Genomic DNA, 21,920 nt, shown 5'->3' with positions numbered 1-21,920 from the left:
TTATTCCATTTCCTTCTCACAGAATGTCTGAATCATACACATTGCTTCCTGAATGAAACGTCTTCAGTGGAACAATTCTTTCATGCTCGCAATAGTTTTCCATAAGGAATCCTTCATTTTAGTTTTTCCATGAGCGCGGTTTCCATGTAGGATACTGTTGTGGCTTGTTGCCTTTTTGTGTATTTTACTGTAGGATTCGTTCTTAAGTATATTGGGCCATCAAGAAAATCAATTCTCTCAGGAATGATACAGCTTGTCAGTTGATTATTACAAGTGCTGTAATTCAGTTTAATTATAAATGTTTCAAGCACTTTATCCTTCCCATACTAGGAATAGGTTGTCAATAAGTCTCATCTATAGAACCACATGGTCCACATTGTTTTTTAAAATTCTTAACTGACCTGCAATTTCATTTCCCAACACCCAATGACGAGATTAGCACACTTGTTTTGATGTTTTTATTGCAAAAAACAGCCTTGGAAAAAAGCCATATATCACAGGAACCTTGGAATATGGAAAGTATTTCATAGTCACATGCAAACTATGTATTTTGTCATCATAATGACATCTCTCAAAATTCTATGCAAAGCTTTAACTTCATCAGGGCTTCCAGAATTATGCAATGTGGAGGACCAAAGTATGCGGCTAGGTTATCTATATTAAGGGGCCAAAATTATGTTCATCTATTCGAGCTAGAAGCTACATTTGTGGTGAAATCTGCAAATTTTGCAATTATGTGGCAAATCCAGTAAATCCATATTTGTGTGGTAAAAAAATGCAGCAAAAGAATCTCTTAAATCCACTGACCTTGCTATTGCCCAAGTTTTATTATCAATGTATTTGTGAAGTGTAAACCAAACCCAAAAATAATGATTCCAATTAGTATCCATGTTTACCAGCACTTTGAAGAAAACACATTTTTCAAGCTAACTACCCCAAATTAAGAATGTAGTATAAAATATCCATAACAGGGTACCGTGTGTGAAATGGTTCTATATTGCCATCGTTGGATTCTAGTGACACAAACCACTCTACCTTCGGCTTTATGATGTCACTGGAGACTCTCGTTCAGCTGCACTTTCCATTGAAAAGGCATGTTGCTTATGTTTTAACGTTCTACCCCGAGGATGGATTTGCTTTTAATTTAGCAGTCTCCTTTACAGTCATCGATTTACAAAGGAGGCCTAGACCTTGAACACTGTACCTATCACACTGTGGGAATAATATCAAAAGTGATGCTATGATTATGGAAAAAAGCCTCGTAATCATCAATAACGTGGAAACTATCCACGCATTTAGAAACAAAAAAGATCAGCACGCACTATTATTGATTCTCTCTAGTCATATATCCTGATTAATGCAGATTTTCGAGATATCAGTTTGAAAGAACAAATTATATATCAAATAGATTAAAATTCACATTATATAGATCTCAATTAAACATATAGAGGCGCGTTGTTGATGGTGAAATCCTTTATTCTTGTTAATTCAAAACTGTTCATCCAAAAGTCGCCAATGCGTTTAGGCCCTTCTTGGGCCTTCTTCAGGGCTTAGTTCTACTGTACTTGTTTCCTTATTTTAATCATATATCTCTAGGATTCCCAAGACCGAAATTAACGTTAATAATTTAACAGTTTTTCACTGGTCCTAGGCAGCAATCTTATTCATCAGAGGTAAGTTCTGGTCCATGTTGACTGCCGCACCTGTGGTATCTGGTCACCCAGTGACTGTTCTGCCAGCTTTCTCTCTTTTGTGGCACACACCGCGTCTCCCCTGGAAGCCGGTTCTTCCATGGAATGGCAAACTGCAAATTATCCTAATCACTCCCCAACCCCTTTTGGGGAGGGGGCGGGCGCAGCCACCCTTCCCGAGCTCTTAAGGCTCCTTCCCTAGTGCTGGCTTCACTGTGGTGCCCGGGAAGCCCACTTCCTGGACACTGATTCCCTGCCCTTGAGTCCGCGAGCAGGGAAAACTTATCTGCACCCACCTGACAGAACCTGCAAAAATGCTACCTTTGGGTGGGAGCAGACATTTGTTTCCCTGCCCACGTTCTTGCATGTAGAGGAATTCGAATAGTCCGGTGTGGGGATGCAAAAACACCTGCGCCTACTGAGTTGGACCAATGGTGACTTGTTGCACGTGGAGTCCGGTGGGGCTTTGGGGTTCCCCAACATTGTTGTGGGTGCCGAATATGGGCACCCGCATTCGACGGATGAGGTTCCCAGGAACCCCATAATGGTGTGGGGAGGGATGTGGGAGGTCCACCACCCCCCTCCCGCCCCCCACACTCTCCCCCTGATCTCCAGAAAAAAACACATTCTGGGGGATGCGTCTCCGGCCAGTAGATGCTCAGGGAGGAGGGCTGTATCATTATAGTAAGGTGAACGTTTCAGTGACAGCTTAACTTTTCAAACAAAAAAAAACACAAATTCACCAGTTATAGTTAATCTCTAGTAACTACAATTTGTGCCCTAAAGTAACTGTAACTCATGCGCTCCCATGCACTGCTAACCACTGCTCATATTGCATCGCTCAGCGTGGTCTATGACATCATTGATAACATGACAGCAACATCTAAAAGGACAATGTTGATGACAATGCTGTGCATTCCTGGGACTTGCATTGGTTTCAAGGGCACAGTTCGGAGCATCTCAGAAAATGCGAACCGCGGGTATGGGAAATAACTGCTCTGACCGCCACATGAGGAATTCTGCAGGGCTCTAGTTTGACCTCCATGTTGTTTCATTTACACAAGGAGCTGCTGAGTATTTATGGAGAAATTTGTTGTGTGCATCCACCAGTTTGCTGAAAGATAATATAGATGAAAACGTTTTCAGTCACCGGTATTACCACTTGCAAAACTTGTCTAATAAACTTTCAGAAATAGTCTCTAGCTGTTAAATCCAGAAAAGACTGCATTGCTCCCCATTGCACGAGACCAACTAAGATTCACTACAGATTGTCCTGAGAGTCTAAAAATTGACAGATTACCTGGTGTTTGGATCAAATCAAATCTGTCAATGAAAACACCCATGGAGCACATAAGCAAATCAACCTGAGGAGCTCTCCTTGCCTTCAAAAGGCCCTGCCAGAACAAATGGATTTGTGTGTTACAAGAAGACATTACAGTTCCTTTTTTTGTTCAGTTGTCTCCCCATTATCAGCATACTGCGAGTGCAAAGTAACTCTATCTTTGCTTTTCTCATAATAAAGACTAGACAGTTCTATTACAGTTTGAAATGTTGATAATTGCAAGTTTATGAAGGAAAATCAATGAAAAAATAGTCTTGCGAGTTCCATCACTAAAACTTACATTTCAGGTCACTGATTTGAAGATGTAAGTGCGTATTACCTACATATATATCTGTTGTTCATCTCGGACGGTAGCATTTTATTGCTTTACACCTTCCCCACGAGCAGATGAAGGACAAATCAGCATCTTTACGGTAGATTTTCTAACTTCTTTATGCTTCTCTCCCCGCTTTTACCTTCTCTTTTCTAAACGGAGCCTGAACCATTTCTTTCCTATGCCTGAACGTATTTCAGAACTCTGTCTCATGTTCTGTGTCTTACAAGTAAAGCACATTGACACTCATTTAGTAAGAGTGGTAATATATAAAAATCATAACTGCCTTTAAAGCTAATTTTTATCACAAAACTGTTTAGAGAGATTTTCTGAATTAAGTCACTATTGCAGTGCAAATGGCTTTTCCCTCTTTTTCATGAAGGTGGGTTCAGTTTTTCAGCTATATCGTAGCGTCACTTCGCCCCTGTTATATCACTGTATTGAGTCTTTGACAAGTGTCTATTATCTGGTGATAGAAATTCCTCGAAAGAATAACCTAGTTTGTGCTTTATCTAAGCTACATACTAGCACTGGTTACTGAGTTAGTTAGGAGATGCCATACTGGGACTGAAGTACAGGGAGAAAAGGAGCAAGCCAGAAAGCTATGATGATCCTTCTGAGTAGAGGTCTTGAACCCACATTACAGGAGTACCACCTAAGTGAAAGTCCAAAGGGATGAGGCAAGTATACCTTAAAAATGTGGGGACCCCCTTACCACTGTGACACATAAAGATGTAACACAAAGAAGCAGCACAATCCCTGTCCTTCTGCTTATGGATAGTAACAAAGACCAGTTGATCATACAGGCAGCCACCTGTGGACCTGCTCAATTTCAAGGCACCTCATTGAGGGTGCCACTGATACTGAGGGATTTGTTGTTATAAAACTCGGCTTGCAATATTTGTGTTCAATTCTTAGCCAGGACATGTCTAGGTTAGATCAGAAGATCTGGGATTTGGAAATCTCCCATGCGTGGGACACTGCTTATGACCCCATGTCTTCTACACAAGGCAGTGATAAAACACAAAATGATGTGGCCCCCTGCAAAATTGATGAGGGGCCCCTCAGTCTCGTACATCTCGCAGAGCTTCATTGGCCTTGTATCGAATAATGGCAGCCCTCCTGCAATGCAGGGGCCTGCTATACATGAAAATGTAGAGAATCCTTTATGGAAAGGTTTCGAATGGTACCAGAGCCATACACCACCACAATGCTTTTAAGATAGATGGCACTCTCCCCTTGTTCAGGCATCTGAGCTGCGAGAGAGGCCTAGCCATAACCGTACATCAGATAGAAATTTAGATTTAGACTGTGATTGTATATCCCTCATTCACTGGATTTCGTCCATAGTGTATTTCGAGTCGAAGATTACATTTTATTAGGTCATTCATAGATCTGCAGGAAAGTAATAGCACAGCACTTAGGAAGTATGAAACCTTTTTTGAAACAAAAAAACAAAAAATTCTGATAAAGCTTCTGGATTGAATTGTAATGGACATGTTGCAGTCCACATGATACCTTTCCTATACTCCCTTGGGTTAGGCCACAAACCGGAAGCATGAAAAGATATTCTCTACTGCAAGTGAACACAGACCTCCAGACTCGCTTGCAGACACCTGCATGTAAAAGGTTCATCTGAATCTGCATCTTCAGCTCCACATGACAAAGGGAGCGAACCAACGGTTTATTTTCTTTAAAAAGCCATAAACATCCAATTCAACCCATGAACCGTGTTTTATTGTTGCATTTTCGCTCAAATTTCTTTGGTTTTCAAAAACAAAATTCTTAAAAGGCAGTTGTTTCCTTAAACCGAAGATGTGATGTTTCACTGAGCATTTCCCAAGTACTTTGTGCAAATTGCACACTAGCTTTCTCGACCATCCCTTGTAATGTTCCATTGCAAAATGGAAAGCCGAAGCAGGTCACAAACACTCCTGATTCATGCATATAAATGAGTTGTGTAGTTGAGTTTTATGACCAACTACGAATGACTGGACATAGTTATGGAAGGCTGTTAAAGACAGGAGACGTCAGTCCCTACATTGATTCCTCAAGATTGAACAGTTTTTAGGTTGCGGCTAGACAGCGCATGCGCTATCTGGAAGCTTCAGAATCGCTCTCATTTGCTTTGATACCATTCGTAATGCTTTTTTGTGTGTTTGGTCCTCCCATAGAGCATGAACCAAGTAAATGTCTCCTTCCACTTCTCCTGGTTTTTGGAGCTATTGTTTTGTCTTTAAGCACTCCACAGTAGTGCTCATGTTTTCACTTGCTCCGTTCCCACTAACCCTCCATTCATGTTTCTTCTTTCCTCCTCCCACTCGCTCCCAGTGCTAGATGCTGTTCATTGCAGTGTTCTATCCACTGTGATGTGTTATGATTACCTTACGGAATGCTGGAGCGTCCGGAACTGACTTGAATGAATGAATGAATATAAGCTTTGTAAAGCACAAACTTAGCCCAGGTGCGTGAAGGCGCTGCGGAAAGGGGTCAGGATCAGGGCCGGACTGGTAACCAAAACCGGCCCTGGCAAAGTGCTTGGCAGAGCACTCCAAACCCCCCCCCCCCCCCCCCCCCCCCCCCAGTTTTCTGCCGATTTGGTTACAGGGACGATTTTGCAGCTATGCTGCAAAAACGGCCCTGTAACACAAAACCGTGCGGCGCACCGGGGGATTGCCCTGGTCAGGGTACAGAGGTGCACATAAATATAAGGCTTACAGATTTGAAATAGTGAAGCGCCAGGTCTTCAAGGCCTTACGGAACAGAAACTGGGTTTCCAGAGCCGTGATTGAAAGAGGAAGGGAGTTCCAGAGTTTTACTGCAGCCAGCGAGAAGGCCCTACCCCTCTCGCCCCCCCCCCCCTCTCCCGAGCCATCGGAAGCCAGTGCAGATTGCTGATAGTGCTCGAGACAGTGTTTTTAGGGAAGACTTCTGACTAGTTTGTTGATACAAAGATGAATCGTAAGCAAGGTAAATTGCAACTCTTTATTACCGGGCTCCTCTCCACCAAGAATGCAGCAACTGCCACACAATGAACATTCTAAGGAAGCCTTCCTAAGACGAAAGGGAGATGCCAATGCCAAGAAGGTGGGAGGGAACAGGAGCATTCCAAATAAAACATAAGAAACATTAAGAACAAATATACATGAATTACATCTTCCTCCCTAAACAATAAAATAAGAAGTGATTATAACATTTGTCTATGAAACCTTTTGGTCGTCTAGTTTTACTTCTATCACATGTCTGCTTTCGGTGGCCATGCACAGGCAATAACCCTCGAGTCTAGACCCCATAGTAGGCTGCGGCAGAATCAACGCTAAGGTTCACTGGAAAAGCAAGTCCATTTTTTTGTGTGTGCAGTTTTTTCATAGTGCTAACTCGACCCAAAGGGATTGAAGTGTTTTACATGATCACCAGTTACATTAAACAAGGATACATTCATTTCTTGGTAGTCCGGGGAGATAAAGTGATTTGCCCAGAATCACAGTTTTTTTAACCTGGTTCCCCGGCTCCAAAGGCGACAACAGTGGGCGTGCTGCCGTCTCCTATCTAGTCTGTTGATGGCTATTCATCCAGTTTAGAAAACCTATTGTGGTGGGAACAGATAAGTGCCGCATTTTGGGGCTCGCAAGTGCTCTCTTTTTACTTTTTTGATGTGTTTTACAATACCGAAAGGTTACTCTGTTAGAACTTATAGTTCATCTTTTCTTTTCTTATGCTCTTCCATAGTTTAACCTGTAAAGTCGGCATGTTGCAAAATATATTGCTATGCATCATTTGTGTGAGCCTGCTTACCTTGTGTGGTGCCTTTGTGTACATCATATTTTGCAGTCTGCAATGCAATTAAGAAACTTCCCATTTATGGTTTAGATTTAACTTCGATCCATGCAATAGTGGCACATTTTAGATGTAAAACAAGCGTCACACCGAGGGGGTGCGATGTAAAAATGCAGAGATGCCTTTACAAAATGTTGTGGCTTAAAACAAGTGGGAGTGAATGTGCGTGTAGGAGAGCGCATCAGCAGAGGAAGTGATAACAGGTGAAGTTCTGGCGCCAAGTATCATGTGGTTTCTGCATTGCCGACTGGAGCGGGGATTTCTCTGCCATATTCAGCCTTGTTTGGCAGGAACCAAGATATCCTGTTTTTGGTTTCAGAGACGCCTTTTTTTGGCTGTGCATTTGTCATTTTTCAACTCCAACTCCTGGCGCATACATTCTTTAGTCGTCACTGTAATTAATGTGCGGAGCTCGTTTTTAGGGCTCGCCTGCTGTGCGCATGCGCATAGCTGGCGAAGCTCTATAGGGGCTTAAATAAGCTTTACCTAGACTGGCGATTTGATGCTGTGCCCGTGGGCTTTTAGGTCAATGCGCAAGCGCATTGACCTAAAATGCGCGTGCACATCATCAAATCGCCAGTCAATCGCCAGCAGCACTCCTCCCCTGCTGCTTCACACCCTCATGCCGCTCTCCCCGCTCCGCCCCCTGTCCTGCCCGCCGTGTCGCATTTCTCATCCCCCCTCCCCAATCCAGGCGTGCTCTAAAGACCCACGAGTACATTTAAACGAAGAATTGAATATATACGACTTTTCACAGTCATTAATATGCTCCAGGAGGAAAATTAAAAGCTACAATAAAGCCCCAAAACGTAACCCTGCAATAATTTAATAATAACATGTTAAATCTGTTTTTATGCTGATTGCCCCTGTTTACACCTTTGTAAATTTCGGGTTTTTTATTTCGTACATTTTTTTAATGTTAATTCTTCTATTTACAGGACGATACATTCTTTAGTTACTGGTTTTGTATTGCATGTAGGCGTTACTTAATTTGATGATACTTTATTAACCGCTTTAATATCGTCATGCCACTACGTCGTCTCCCTTCATATTGATTTCCATGACATCGTAACATATAATAATGTATTAGATAATATTGTTTACCATTCGAATAATTCTATGTGATGCTGTTTGTGGTTTGCGCTACATAAGAGTAGAATACAATATTTATATCAAAGAGTCTATAACAGCGCCGATCAGGTCCACCACCCGGGCCCCCCAAATATGTGCCACGTGCGATTTATGCTACGATTTGGCATTAACATTTCTGCTTTTTTTATCATCTCTGAATTAACGACTCACACGATGAAGCACGAATAACACAGCTCTCCAGGGTCCAATAATGTTGCTGTAATAAAACACCCTCTAGATTATTTTGGAATTTTGGATTTGTTTTAACTTTTCGGCAATAATTTTAGCCAATTTCAACGGGCCTACCTAATACGCTCTTCTGCCATCTAAATTCCAATTTGGCAGTGAAACCAACTTTTGGAGCCGTTGCACGCCATAACCTTTCTAAGGCTTGGCGCCCCAGCTCAGAGCGCCCCAAGGGGACACCTTTACTCGTCGCGCAATTAAGACCAGAAAAACAACTCGTCCCGTGGGAGATTCGGGTGACTCTGCAATCAACATTTGAAGGCTGAAATTTCCAGCGTATGAAACGCAATATAAAATCTACTTAGCAAGAAACTCAAATTTAAAGGCCCATCACACCCCCGCTGTGTGTTCATAGCCAGAAATATATTTATATTAAGTACCCGTTTATTTAAACTCGGCTTTTTCTTGTTTCCCTGTCCTTGTAAAGAAACATCTCTTTCCATCTCTCTTCTGTGATTTTCTTGTAATTTTACTGCACTATTATGTATATTTACTATTTGTTTCATTTTGCTGATTGCATATTTCGTGTTTGTATGTTTACACATATCCGTATGCCGTCCATAGTGATGTGATATGTGATTCCACCAGTGATTGAATTGATGGCGTCATGATGTCATTTGTGACAGTATGAAACACATTAACACACACACACATTTGCCAAAATTCCAGGGGTAGCAGAAGTCACACCACACACCCTTTGACCTCACTGACATCATTAGACTGATATGATATGACATTTGACCCTAAATCCTGCTGCTTCACACCCTCATGCCGCTCTCCCCGCTCCGCCCCCTGTCCTGCCCGCCGTGTCGCATTTCTCATCCCCCCTCCCCACAGCAATGCCCTCCGCCGGCCGTACTTTCACTTTGACGGCCGTGTTTCTCCTTGTCTCTCGTGTCACCAGGCTGTGTGTGCTGCCTCCGCGGGCACCATGATGTAACCCCACTCTCTTAAATGCCTACATTATACCAGTCTTAAACATGATCAATAGCTTCAATCTGGGCTAACATATTTACGCTGATGATAATCATATTCACTTTAGGATATTCAGTTAACTATGTGCCCTTACTGTTGTGTCGGGCAGTTGGTCAGCCACGACACTCTCAGTGTATTTTATTGATAAGGTGTGCCAAACATGCTCTACAATAATCACAGGAGCCTGCGCGCTGCTTAACTATCAGCATTACACTTACCACAGTGAGAAGAGTCGGTGTCAGACAAGGTAATATTTTCATGTTGGAAATTGGCTTTTGAAATAATCGAAGTTCATATGTCTGTTGTTCTAAACCACAAGTACTAGCTGTGTGACGGGTTGGAACGCCACATCCACCACCACCACCGCATCCACCATCACCACATCCACCGCATCCACCACCACCGCATCCACCATCACCACCACATCCACCCCCACATCCACCCCCACATCCACCACCACATCCACCATCACATCCACCATCACCTCCACATCCACCATGACATCCACAGCCACATCCACCACCACCACATCCACCACCACTGCATCCACCACCACCACCGCATCCACCACCACCACCGCATCCACCATCACCACATCCACCACTACGGCATCCACCACCACATCCACCATCAACACCACATCCACCACCACCACCACCACATCCACCACCACATCCACCAACACATCCACCATCACCTCCACATCCACCATGACATCCACCACCACATCCACCACCACCACATCCACCACCACCACATCCACCACCACCACATCCACCACCACCGCATCCACCACCACATCCACCACCACATCCACCACCACATCCACATCCACCATCACATCCACATCCACCATGACATCCACAGCCACCACCACATCCACCACCACCGCATCCACCACCACCACCACCGCATCCACCACCACCACCACCGCATCCACCACCGCATCCACCATCACCACATCCACTGCATCCACCACCACCGCATCCACCACCACATCCACCATCAACACCACATCCACCACCACATCCACATCCACCAACACATCCACCATCACCTCCACATCCACCATGACATCCACCACCACATCCACCATCACCACATCCACCGCATCCACCACCACGGCAGGCACCACCACATCCACCATCAACACCACATCCACCACCACCACCACCACATCCACCACCACATCCACCAACACATCCACCATCACCTCCACATCCACCATGACATCCACCACCACATCCACCACCACCACATCCACCACCACCACATCCACCACCACCACATCCACCACCACCGCATCCACCACCACACCCACCACCACATCCACCACCACATCCACCACCACATCCACCACCACATCCACCACCACATCCACCACCACATCCACCATCACCTCCACATCCACCATGACATCCACAGCCACATCCACCACCACATCCACCACCACCGCATCCAACACCACCACCACCGCATCCACCACCACCACCGCATCCACCACCACCACCGCATCCACCATCACCACATCCACCGCATCCACCACCACCGCATCCACCGCCACATCCACCATCAACACCACATCCACCACCACCACATCCACCACCACCGCATACACCACCACCACCGCATACACCACCACCACCACACCCACCACCACCACCACCACACCCACCACCACTACATCCACCACCACATCCACTACAACCACCACCCCATCCACCACTACCACCACCACCGCATCCACCACCACCACCACCGCATCCACCACCACCGCCGCCGCATCCACCACTCCACCACCACCACATCCACCGCATCCACCACCACATCCACCACCACATCCACCATCACCACCACATCCACCATCACATCCACCATCAAATCCAACACCACATCCACCATCAAATCCAACACCACATCCACCATCACATCCACCGCCACATCCACCACCACATCCACCACCACTTCACCACCTCATCCACCACCACATCCACCACCACCACCACATCCACCACCACATCCACCACTTCCACCACCACCACATCCACCACTGCATCCACCACTACCACATCCACCACCACATCCACCACCACATCCACCGTCACATCCACCACCACATCCACCACCTCATCCACCACCTCATCCACCAACGCATCCACCACCACCGCATCCACCACCACCGCATCCACCACCACCGCATCCACCACCACCGCATCCACCACCACACCCACCACCACTACATCCACCACCACATCCACTACAACCACCACCCCATCCACCACTACCACCACCACCGCATCCACCAGCACTGCATCCACCACCACATCCACCATCAACACCACATCCACCATCACATCCACCACCACCACCACCACCACATCCACCAACACATCCACCATCACCTCCACATCCACCATCACATCCACCGCCACAGCCACCACCACATCCACCACCAACACATCCACCACCCACACATCCACCACCACCGCATCCACCACCACCGCATCCACCACCACCACACCCACCACCACCACCACCACACCCACCACCACCACCACACCCACCACCACCACCACACCCACCACACCCACCACCACCACCACACCCACCACCACATCCACTACAACCCCCACCCCATCCACCACTACCACCACCACCGCATCCACCACCGCCGCATCCACCACCACCACATCCACCACCACCACATCCACCACCACCACATCCACCACCACATCCACCATCACCACCACATCCACCATCAAATCCACCACCACCATCACATCCACCACCACATCCACCATCACATCCACCGCCACATCCACCACCACATCCACCACCACCACTTCACCACCACATCCACCACATCCACCACCACCACCACATCCACTGCATCCACCACCACATCCACCACTTCCACTGCATCCACCACCACCAAATCCACCACCACCACATCCACCACCGCATTCACCACCACCGCATCCACCACCACATCCACCACCTCATCCACCACCTCATCCACCACCTCATCCACCAACGCATCCACCACAACCACCACATCCACAACCACCACATCCACCACCACCACATCCACCACAACACCACCACATCCACCACCACCACATCCACCACAACACCACCACATCCACCACCACATCCACCACCACATCCACCATCACCACCACATCCACCATCACATCCACCACCACATCCACCATCACATCCATCACCTTCACATCCACCATGACATCCACCACCACATCCACCACCACATACACCACTTCCACCGCATCCACCAGCACCGCATCCACCACCACATCCACCACCACCACCACATCCACCACCACCACCACCACATCCACCACCACCACCACATCCACCACCACCACCACATCCACCACCACCACATCCACCACCACATCCATCACCGCATCCACCACCACCTCATCCACCACCTCATCCACCACCACCACATCCACCACCGCATCCACCACCGCATCCACCACACCCACCACCATCACTTCCACCACCACTTTCACCACATCCACAACCACCACATCCACCACCACCACATCCACCACATCAACACCACATCGACCACCTCCACCACCACCACCACATCCACCACCACCACCACCTCCACCACCTCCACCACCTCCACCACCACCACCACCACCACCACATCCACCACCACCACCACCACCACCACCACATCCACCACCACATCCACCACCACATCCACCACCACCCCCACATTCACCACCACATCCACCCCCACATCCACCACCATCACCACCACATCCACCACCACATCCACCACCACATCCACCACCACCATATCCCCCACCACCATATCCCCCAGATACACCACCACCACATCTACATGTGTGTGGCTATGTGTGTGTAGGTGCAAATGCAATGTTCTTGGATTGTCGTCACAATAAAATACACTGAACATAATCTTCACAAAAGTTATTTACAAACGTTTAAGCTATTGCCATTATAAATTACAATAACTTATTTAAGTATTAATTATTTACAAAATTAAAAGCCATTGTTATTTGTAATATCAATACATCTAAGTCACGTAAATACAACACACATTGCATTACAAATGCTATAGGTGTCACATTTGCAAAAGTTAAAACTATTGACATTGTAACTGACAAAGCTATTAATTTTGCTACTTTCAAAACCAACACATAAATAAAAAAAAGGGTCATTTACAATACCAATAGCTCAAACTTTCCTAATGCGAGACCTATTGCATCTCCAATGCTTGTTTTTTTTATTAGACCCACAAATTGCTTCATGGAAAGGATTGCTACTTGCTGCAAGACCTTTGTGAGCGGAACAGGTTGCTTCTGATTCACTAGGCATTACTTGATTCTTTAGGTGTTGAGACCCTATGACTGTATGGGACTTCTTTCAGTCGCCCCCCCTACTTCCAGCTCTCAACCAGTTGTGTGATCTTATTACACTTTAAAAATACAGAGATATGAGTTACAGGTTTATTGTGGGCACCTACTAATTTTTCTTTTCTTCTAACAAAGCATGTGCTTGCAAAAGGCCGCTGCAAGTACTCAGGGTTTGATTGGGATCACAGTTTGGCCCGGCACTGACAAAAAAGTGTCCCACACTCGCAGGGTGTGGCCCACATTCACGGGGCGTGGCTCACATTCCCAGGGCGTGGCCCACATTCATGGGGCGTTGCCCACATTCGCAGGCGCGCTTTTCATGAAATACATAAGGAATGTAAGTGGGAGATATTGTTCTTGGGAAGGACACAGGGCCAAGGTGACAATGTCCTACAAGCTGAGGAACTGAAAAACAGCGAGGCCCCTTTCTATTAAAAAATAATTCCTCAGCCCTAAGCGCAGGAACACCTGAAAAGCAGCGAGGCCCCTTTCTATTACAAAATTATTCCCCAGCCCTCCAACGCAGGAGCATCTGAAAACAGTGAGGCCCTTGGTCTATTAAAAAATTATTCCCCAGCCCTCCAACGCAGGAGCATCTGAAAACAGTGAGGCCCTTGGTCTATTAAAAAATTATTCCCCAGCTCTCCAGCGCAGGAGCACCTGAAAAGCAGCGAGGCCACTTTCTATTAAAATGTATTCCCCAGCCCTACTGTGCAGGAGCACCTGAAAAACAGCGAGGCCCCTTTCTATTACAAAATTATTCCCCAGCCATCCAGCGCAGGAGCATCTGGTAACAGCCAGGCCCCTTTCTATTACAAAATTATTCCCCAGCCTTCCAGCGCAGGAGCACCTGAAAAACAACGAGGCCCCTTTCTATTACAAAATTATTCCCCAGCCCTCAAGCACAGGAGCATCTGAAAACAGCGAGGCCCCTTTCTATTACAAAATTATTCCCCTGCCCTCCAGCGCAGGGGCATCTGAAAACAGCGAGGCCCCTTTCTATTACAAAATTATTCCCCAGCCCTCAAGCACAGGAGCATCTGAAAACAGCGAGGCCCCTTTCTATTACAAAATTATTCCCCTGCCCTCCAGCGCAGGGGCATCTGAAAACAGCGAGGCCCCTTTCTATTACAAAATTATTCCCCTGCCCTCCAGCGCAGGAGCATCTGAAAACAGCGAGGCCCCTTTCTATTACAAAATTATTCCCCTGCCCTCCAGCGCAGGAGCATCTAAAAACAGCGAGGCCCCTTTCTATTACAAAATGGTTCCCCAGCCCTTCAGCGCAGGAGCACCTGAAAAACAGTGAGGCCTCTTTCTATTACAAAATGGTTCCCCAGCCCTTCAGCGCAGGAGCACCTGAAAAGGAGCGAGGCCCCTTTCTATTAGAAAATTATTCCTCAGCCCTCCAGTGCAGGAGCACCTGAAAAACAGTGAGGCATAGGGTATGGACAATAAATGAGTGTGTCATGAATCGGGCTATGCTGCAGGATGTATTAAAACTGGACAATGTGGGCAGATTTGAATGGCTAGTTTACGTTAAACGTTTCCTTATTGATATTGGCTGTCAACAATACTATGATGACCCACTTTCTTTGTGCAATATACCCAGAAAAGTGCTGAAAAAACTGTGTATGGAATACCTCGAGGAAAAGAGAAGGCGATAGGAAATGAGTAAAAAGACCGTTACCTCGCATCTCTTGTTTTAACTGGTGATAAGGTACAGCCATATTTAACCCTGCCGATGTCTAATTATGATCGATTTCTCTTGTCCCGTTTTAGATTAAATATTGTTTTTAGACTCTTGTCCTTCCCAGTAATGAATTCATGGTTGTGAAATGTGCCTACCTGCCCGTGTGATGATTCCTCGTCCCAATCTGACATTCATATTCAGTTTTTTGTAAATTTTATATTTTATCACGTAGGAAACTCATCATCCCATTCCTCAAAGAAATGAATTAAACAGATGTCGACCAGCCTTTTTAGAATTTCAGAGAATGGACACTGTTTTAACTGTTACTGTAGTTTTAAACTTTTTTAAATATGTTTTTAAATTACGGAAAACATTTGGTGTTAATGAAATACATTAGAACTGTCACTTTTTCTAAATAATTTCCCTGTGTAATTGTGTAATTTTATGCTGTTGCTTTTATGGTTATTGTCTTTTAACCGAATAAAGTACCTTTTGAACTGGAACTTGAACAGTGAGGCCCCAGATACTTGTAAATTACTCAGCCCTCCCCAGAAATTCACTGCCTCAGGGTAATGGCCTGGCAGGAGATGGGATAGAGCAACAAACACAGCTGCTGGGCCATCCATGGGAAGGGGAGGCGCTAAGGTGAAGATGGTGCAAGTTCCCAACATCACCTGGCCCCCACAGTGAGACCCATTCTTCCTCGCCCACTATGCCCTGAATGAGGTGTTACGTCGGCCCCAGGGGGGCAGAGGTAAAGATGGCTCCATGGCCTGAGCAACACCTGCCCCCTTAGGAGGCCGATTCTTGCACACAATCACCCCTCCCTAGCCCACCATCAGCGTGATTGCTTGGCAGGGCAGGGGTCAAGGAGAGGCCACAGCTTAGGATCGCTGAACGCCTCACAGCAAGGCTGCTTTCCTCTCCCTGTCAGTACTCTGTGGACTGGGAAAGGGGAAAAAAATGGCCCACAGAGTGCACAGTGATACCGGCCCTTTACCCGTGCCCGCAGTGCCAATCTGCCCCTGCAAGTACTGGTGTGGTTCTCTCCCTGCCAGTTTGAAAAGTTGGTCCTTACATGGCTTGGTGGCTACCCCACAACAGTGTTCTTGTGAAACAACTATTTCTAACTCGAGGTTTTGCATTTCGTGACAGCATCAGTTCTCCCTAATTCCCTGATGTGGGTCACTTTAATAGGCCCCCTGCAGTGGATGCAGTATGGACAAGTGCCTCTTTCCACCTCCCACTCGTCCCACTGCTAGACGCTGTTCATTGGAGTATATCTCTCCGCTATGATATATGATGATTACCTAACTCTTTTTTTCCTTGAGACTGAATTTAAGCTGGCTAGTGTCTTTGGTTGTAACTACGTCGTTCTTGTGATAAATGGAAAATCCAGCCATTCAGAGATGGCCGCTACATTCAGTAATAGCGATCTGCACTTTTGTCAGCTGCCTGCACATCAAAGCTTCCATTGCAACCCTACAGGCTACTACAGGAAACAATCTAAAAGACACTCACATTGACAATTCTAATAGCGCAGGCATTGCCGAGACCTATTGGCTTTGCCAGTGCATGTTTTAAAAAAAAATTGTCCATGTTCCTTAAGAAACAAGTGCTGCTTCAAAACAAATTTGTGACACAGAAGGAAAACATCTGTGGAAGCATGCCCTGCTCCTCTGGACTGTATGCTTTTTTTCAGGTCATCCGGCATGATTCTGAAAGTAGGAGCTTTCCCATTGTAGATCATTTTCCACCTCAATTCAGGATGCAGTAACTGATCAGATTTCAAACACATTTACAGTCACAACGTATTGATAAATTGGATGCCCTCTCCATTTCGTAATGAGCTGCCAAACCCCTTCCGCACGTCAACATTTTTTTTTCTTTCTAACAAAAATGGTTTTGTTTTAAAAAAAAAAAGTATTTTTGTGGTTGCAAGCCCTGAGATCTTGTACATTGCTGAGTTTGCAATCGCAAAATTATGTACACGAGGCCCTAACTCCATAAGTTCAAAAAGATAACTTATTTGTTCTCTCCTTGCAGTCAAGTGCATAGTCTTCTATGAAGAAGGAATGGTAGATTAATGCCTTACTTCTTTGCTTGGCTTTACAATTGCTTCTTATTTTTTGGCCATACTACTAGTTATCAGTTACCTGGTGCTGCTAGAATTTGGTCTCACTCTCCCAAGAGCTTGCCTATTTATCGACTCCAGCCCAAAATTTCATTTTGATACCTTGGATGCAGGGAACTACATTTGGACATGGATTTGTTCTTGTTTTCTAAACAGTTATAATTAAAACAAACTAAATAATTTTACAAGGATGTTGAAGGCCAGCCTAAACATTGTGTGCCAGAAGGATTGCAACCAAATCACTTTAGTAGCCCATCAAATAGGTCAATGTTTGTAAAACGATCTTTTTTAATGTATTTGTCTTGCTTGCTCTGTATTTTCTGCACCGTCGCTAGCTTGTCTTTGACAGAATATGAATGTATCGTTTATAGTAGATGCTGCATTCCTTTGTCACATTATACATTATTCATGTATTTTTTATTTTTTTTATTTTTTTTATTTCAAATCTTTTTTATTGAAGAATAAGGATAAAAATAAAGACAATACAATAAATCTTTAAAGGTACAAATGAACGAATTCTTGGTATCATGACACTCACAATAATCAAAAAGCAAATCAAGGGAAGAAGATAAGAAAAGGGAGAGAGAAAAAGAGAGGTAGAGAAGAGAAAAGATAGAGGAGAAGAGAAGAAAGAGGTGAGAAGAGAGAGGACAGGTGTATCCATAGGGCAATAGTAGTTGGTTTACCCAGACTTGGCACACTGTGTGCGTAGCAGAGAATATACAGTAAGTATATAAAACCAAAAGCAAACACCTCATGTATTTTGACACATTAGGTTTATAACCCATGCATGAGAAATCTAGGAATTTACTTCTATAACCTGATGACTTTTGAGCTCCTTCCCCATTATACTAGAAACGTGTTAACTTTGAATGAAAACAAGTACTCGTTGGTGTATGTGTTTTAATTAACTAGTTTCAATTGAGTGCAGAACTTTAAAAAACATGTACATTCTGGCCTTTCTTTTGTCTTGTTTTAGGCTAAGGAGCGAGAATTGGAGCTGAAAAATGCTTGGGCGGACAACAAACTTAGCAGGCGCCAGACTCAAGCCAAGTATGGATTTTAGCCTCTACCTTTCTTGAGGTTGGAATTGGTGTAGATGACCTAACCCAGGCATGCCCAATGGACTTGACTGTTCCAGCTGCGAGTTTCCAGATGCCTACGTGCAAACGTTTTCCTTAGATGTGTGATGTGTGCTGGGATAATCGTTTTCTCCAAAAACTGCTTAAAAGAAACGGATTCTTTCATCTTCTGGTCAAACCATGTTGCAAGACATTGATATTGAAAATTATTTGGCACTGTGAAAACCTTTTTGTACATAAAATTGAAACTTGGATTTATATATTCGAATTCCAGGATCAGTTTGATACGGAACCTGTCTAAAAGCATCAAAGATGAGTACAGTGATTGCTTGACACCACAACTCCCTCCACCCTTACAATAGACTACCACTATTCTATTATGCTTTGTTTTAGATGCCCATTTTTTAAGTTTAGCCTTTAACTGTGTTGATGAAACAACAGAGTGCTGCATCCCATCGTTCCTTTAACATTGTGTTAGCAGGTGCTATTTTTTCATTAATTCTTTTTGCCATCCCTTTATCCTACCATCAAAACATTTCTTTTTTTTAATTAAAATTAAAAAAAACGACTTCTTCTTTTAGACGGGAGTAATACAGCTATTTGGATTGCGTTTTTTTTAACGCTTGAATCCACTCCCAATGACTGCTTCTGTACTTTGTGGCTTTAATCCTGATCATCAAAGGAAAGCAGCCTGTTTTTCTAAAAGGCTTTTATTGTCCATTCAGACAAAAGTCGCAATAAAAAGATAAAATTACCAGTCTGTGTCAAATGTTTAAATATATTTTTTATTGGTATGAGCAGGAAAGAGCGGAACAACCATGATAACACAAATCGACGCATCACAAAGAAAGAAATTCTCTGACATTTTAAACCAGCACAAAAAATGGAAACCCCATACTTTTATCCTTTGCGAAGTCTCAAATCCATAGATGAACGTCTGCTTCTCCATTTTGGAATTCAGTGGCTACGGAAAGGTGTGGAGGAAAGCAGACGAGGCAAGGAGAGAGAGCAGGAAGTCATCCCAATGAAATTGACATTGGATCATACTTGGTTTTCCCTCTGATAAATCACGGGTCATGGGAATTCCAATTAGGATAAAGTAACTTAACATTTAACAGTCAAGACCTGTTTCATCATCTGGACTTTCTCGGTGCTTGGAATTATTTTTATTTAAAATAAACTGGTGATTGAAGTAATGTGACCTTTTCATCTTGTGATTTCCTGAGTGAAGGTCAAAAACCCTGTATCTGATAGACTTCTAGCCACAGATTCCTTACCGTAGAATATTTCCCAGTCAGACTGGATACAGACATTTTTCGTGAGCAGTACTCCTATGCCACTGATAGGTCTCGTCGTTTGGCTCCTCTTGGCATCGTCTGTGCTGGAAGGGACTTTTGCAGTGCATATGTAGGTGCCAACCAGGCACGCTGACTTCAGTTCTTTTCTATCTGCGCCAGCCAGCATAGATCCGGGAAGAGCTACCCCGTAGCCACTTTTTGACTAAGTTTTTCTGATGTTTTGTCAAAGCCTCTTTTGAGGTTTACCTCCTGGTGTGTCAAGGATGTCATCGAAGGACGGCCGACTTAAAGCCATGCAGTGCCTGTCAACGACAGATGCCGGTGACTGACCAGCACTGTATGCCTTTGGTGCCTTGAGCCGGACCCCGACCTGAAGGCCTGCTCTGACTGCCGCGCCATGCATCCAAAGGCCTTGGGGGAGCAATACCTCAAGCTATTGGCAGCCAGTCGTGCGACGCTGCAACCATAGGGAGGTCCTGGGAGCGGTCGCAGTGTCAGAGGTTGTCGTCGCATTCTAATTCGTCAGGCTATTCGGGTAAGTCCAAGTCCCACAAAAAGAAAAAAGTCAAAGCGTGCTTCGACTTCTTCGGCCGATGAGACGAGAGAGCATCACCTCTTGAGACCTGAGCAACCACTAGCCAATTGCCTGGATTTTTTATGAAGCCATGCACCTCATCTTTGGGTAGGCCCATTCCCTCTGGCGCGCCCTGCGTGTTTGGGAGGGGCCCTTACTGGATCTACAACGGCGGCGCTAGGACCAATTAGACCCCAAGGATCCATGGATGGATCCAGATCGGGCCGGTCGTGCCATCTCAATCTTCCAAGGCGCCCTCAGTCAGTGCCATCACAATTCTCTTCCCCGACGTGGAGCCGGAGGGGCGTTGTCTGACCAGAACCTGAGCCTTTTTCTTTTGTGCTTGGACTCGTGGAGTATTGGGAGGGGTCGCTGGACCCTGAAGAATAACAGCCATATGAGGAACAGCTGGACTACGCTGAGGATATGGGTGAAGCCAGTGGAGTGGCTACTTCTCCAGATACTTGCGTGCTTTCTCCCTCTATCATGGCTACGGAGGAGGAAGCTTCTTTTGCAATGGTGGTGCGGAGGTCCTGGGCCTTAGCTTGCCCTCAGTGGCAGTCAAGACTAATGTATTGACTGAAGTGCTTCAGCCGGAAGTGTCCTCTTGAGAACTGCTTCTCCTTTTAGTGAGGCACTTACTGATGTTCTGCTCGGGACTTGTTCCAAGCTCAACACGGGCTCCTGTGAACAGGACAATTTCCCACTGCCACCGGAGACCTACATTTCCTCACCCGGCACCCTACCCCGGAGAGCTTGGTGGTCAAAGCCTCCACGTCCCACCCAAATCCTGGCGCATTCTCCATCACACTCCTGGTTAGGAAATCCAAAATGCTGGATAATCTTGGAAAGAAGATGTATTCTTCCACCAGCCTGGCACTGCAGTCTGTGAACACTGCGTGCCTTTTGGACCACTATTCTTCTGCACTGTGAGATACAGTTGCGCAGTTGCTTCCAATAGCCCTGGAGGAGCCCAGGCTGTTCTCTCACAGGCTGTTGCCAATGGGAGAAATGCAGCGAAGCTCACCATTCGTTGTGATCTTGACACCACTGACTCACTAGGCAGATCGGTTTCATCGACTGCCCCTGTGACGCCACACCTGGTTGAGGACTACTGGCTTTTCTGGGGCTGTCCAGTCCTCACTCATAGACATGCACTTTGATATCTCCCATCTCTTTGGAGACAAGGCAG

At 45.5% G+C, this 21,920-nt stretch overlaps 1 protein-coding gene across 2 annotated transcripts in view; it reads left to right on the top strand.

The window, feature by feature from the left end:
• Nucleotides 1-19,613, top strand: part of PRCC (proline rich mitotic checkpoint control factor) — a 157,340-nt gene extending 137,727 nt beyond the window's left edge. For both annotated transcript variants that reach the window (XM_086945020.1, XM_086945021.1), the window contains exon 7: nt 18,754-19,613. In XM_086945020.1, coding sequence (XP_086801146.1) covers nt 18,754-18,840 — 87 coding nt within the window. In that variant the 3' untranslated portion in view covers nt 18,841-19,613. The remainder of the gene's footprint in view (nt 1-18,753) is intronic.
• Nucleotides 19,614-21,920: the final 2,307 nt, after the last annotated feature.

This window comes from Lissotriton vulgaris, chromosome 12, assembly GCF_964263255.1.
Source record: "Lissotriton vulgaris chromosome 12, aLisVul1.2, whole genome shotgun sequence".
NCBI lineage: Eukaryota > Metazoa > Chordata > Amphibia > Caudata > Salamandridae > Lissotriton > Lissotriton vulgaris.
The sequence above is the reverse complement of the archived record's forward strand: the minus strand, read 5'-3'. Positions and strand labels throughout refer to the sequence as shown.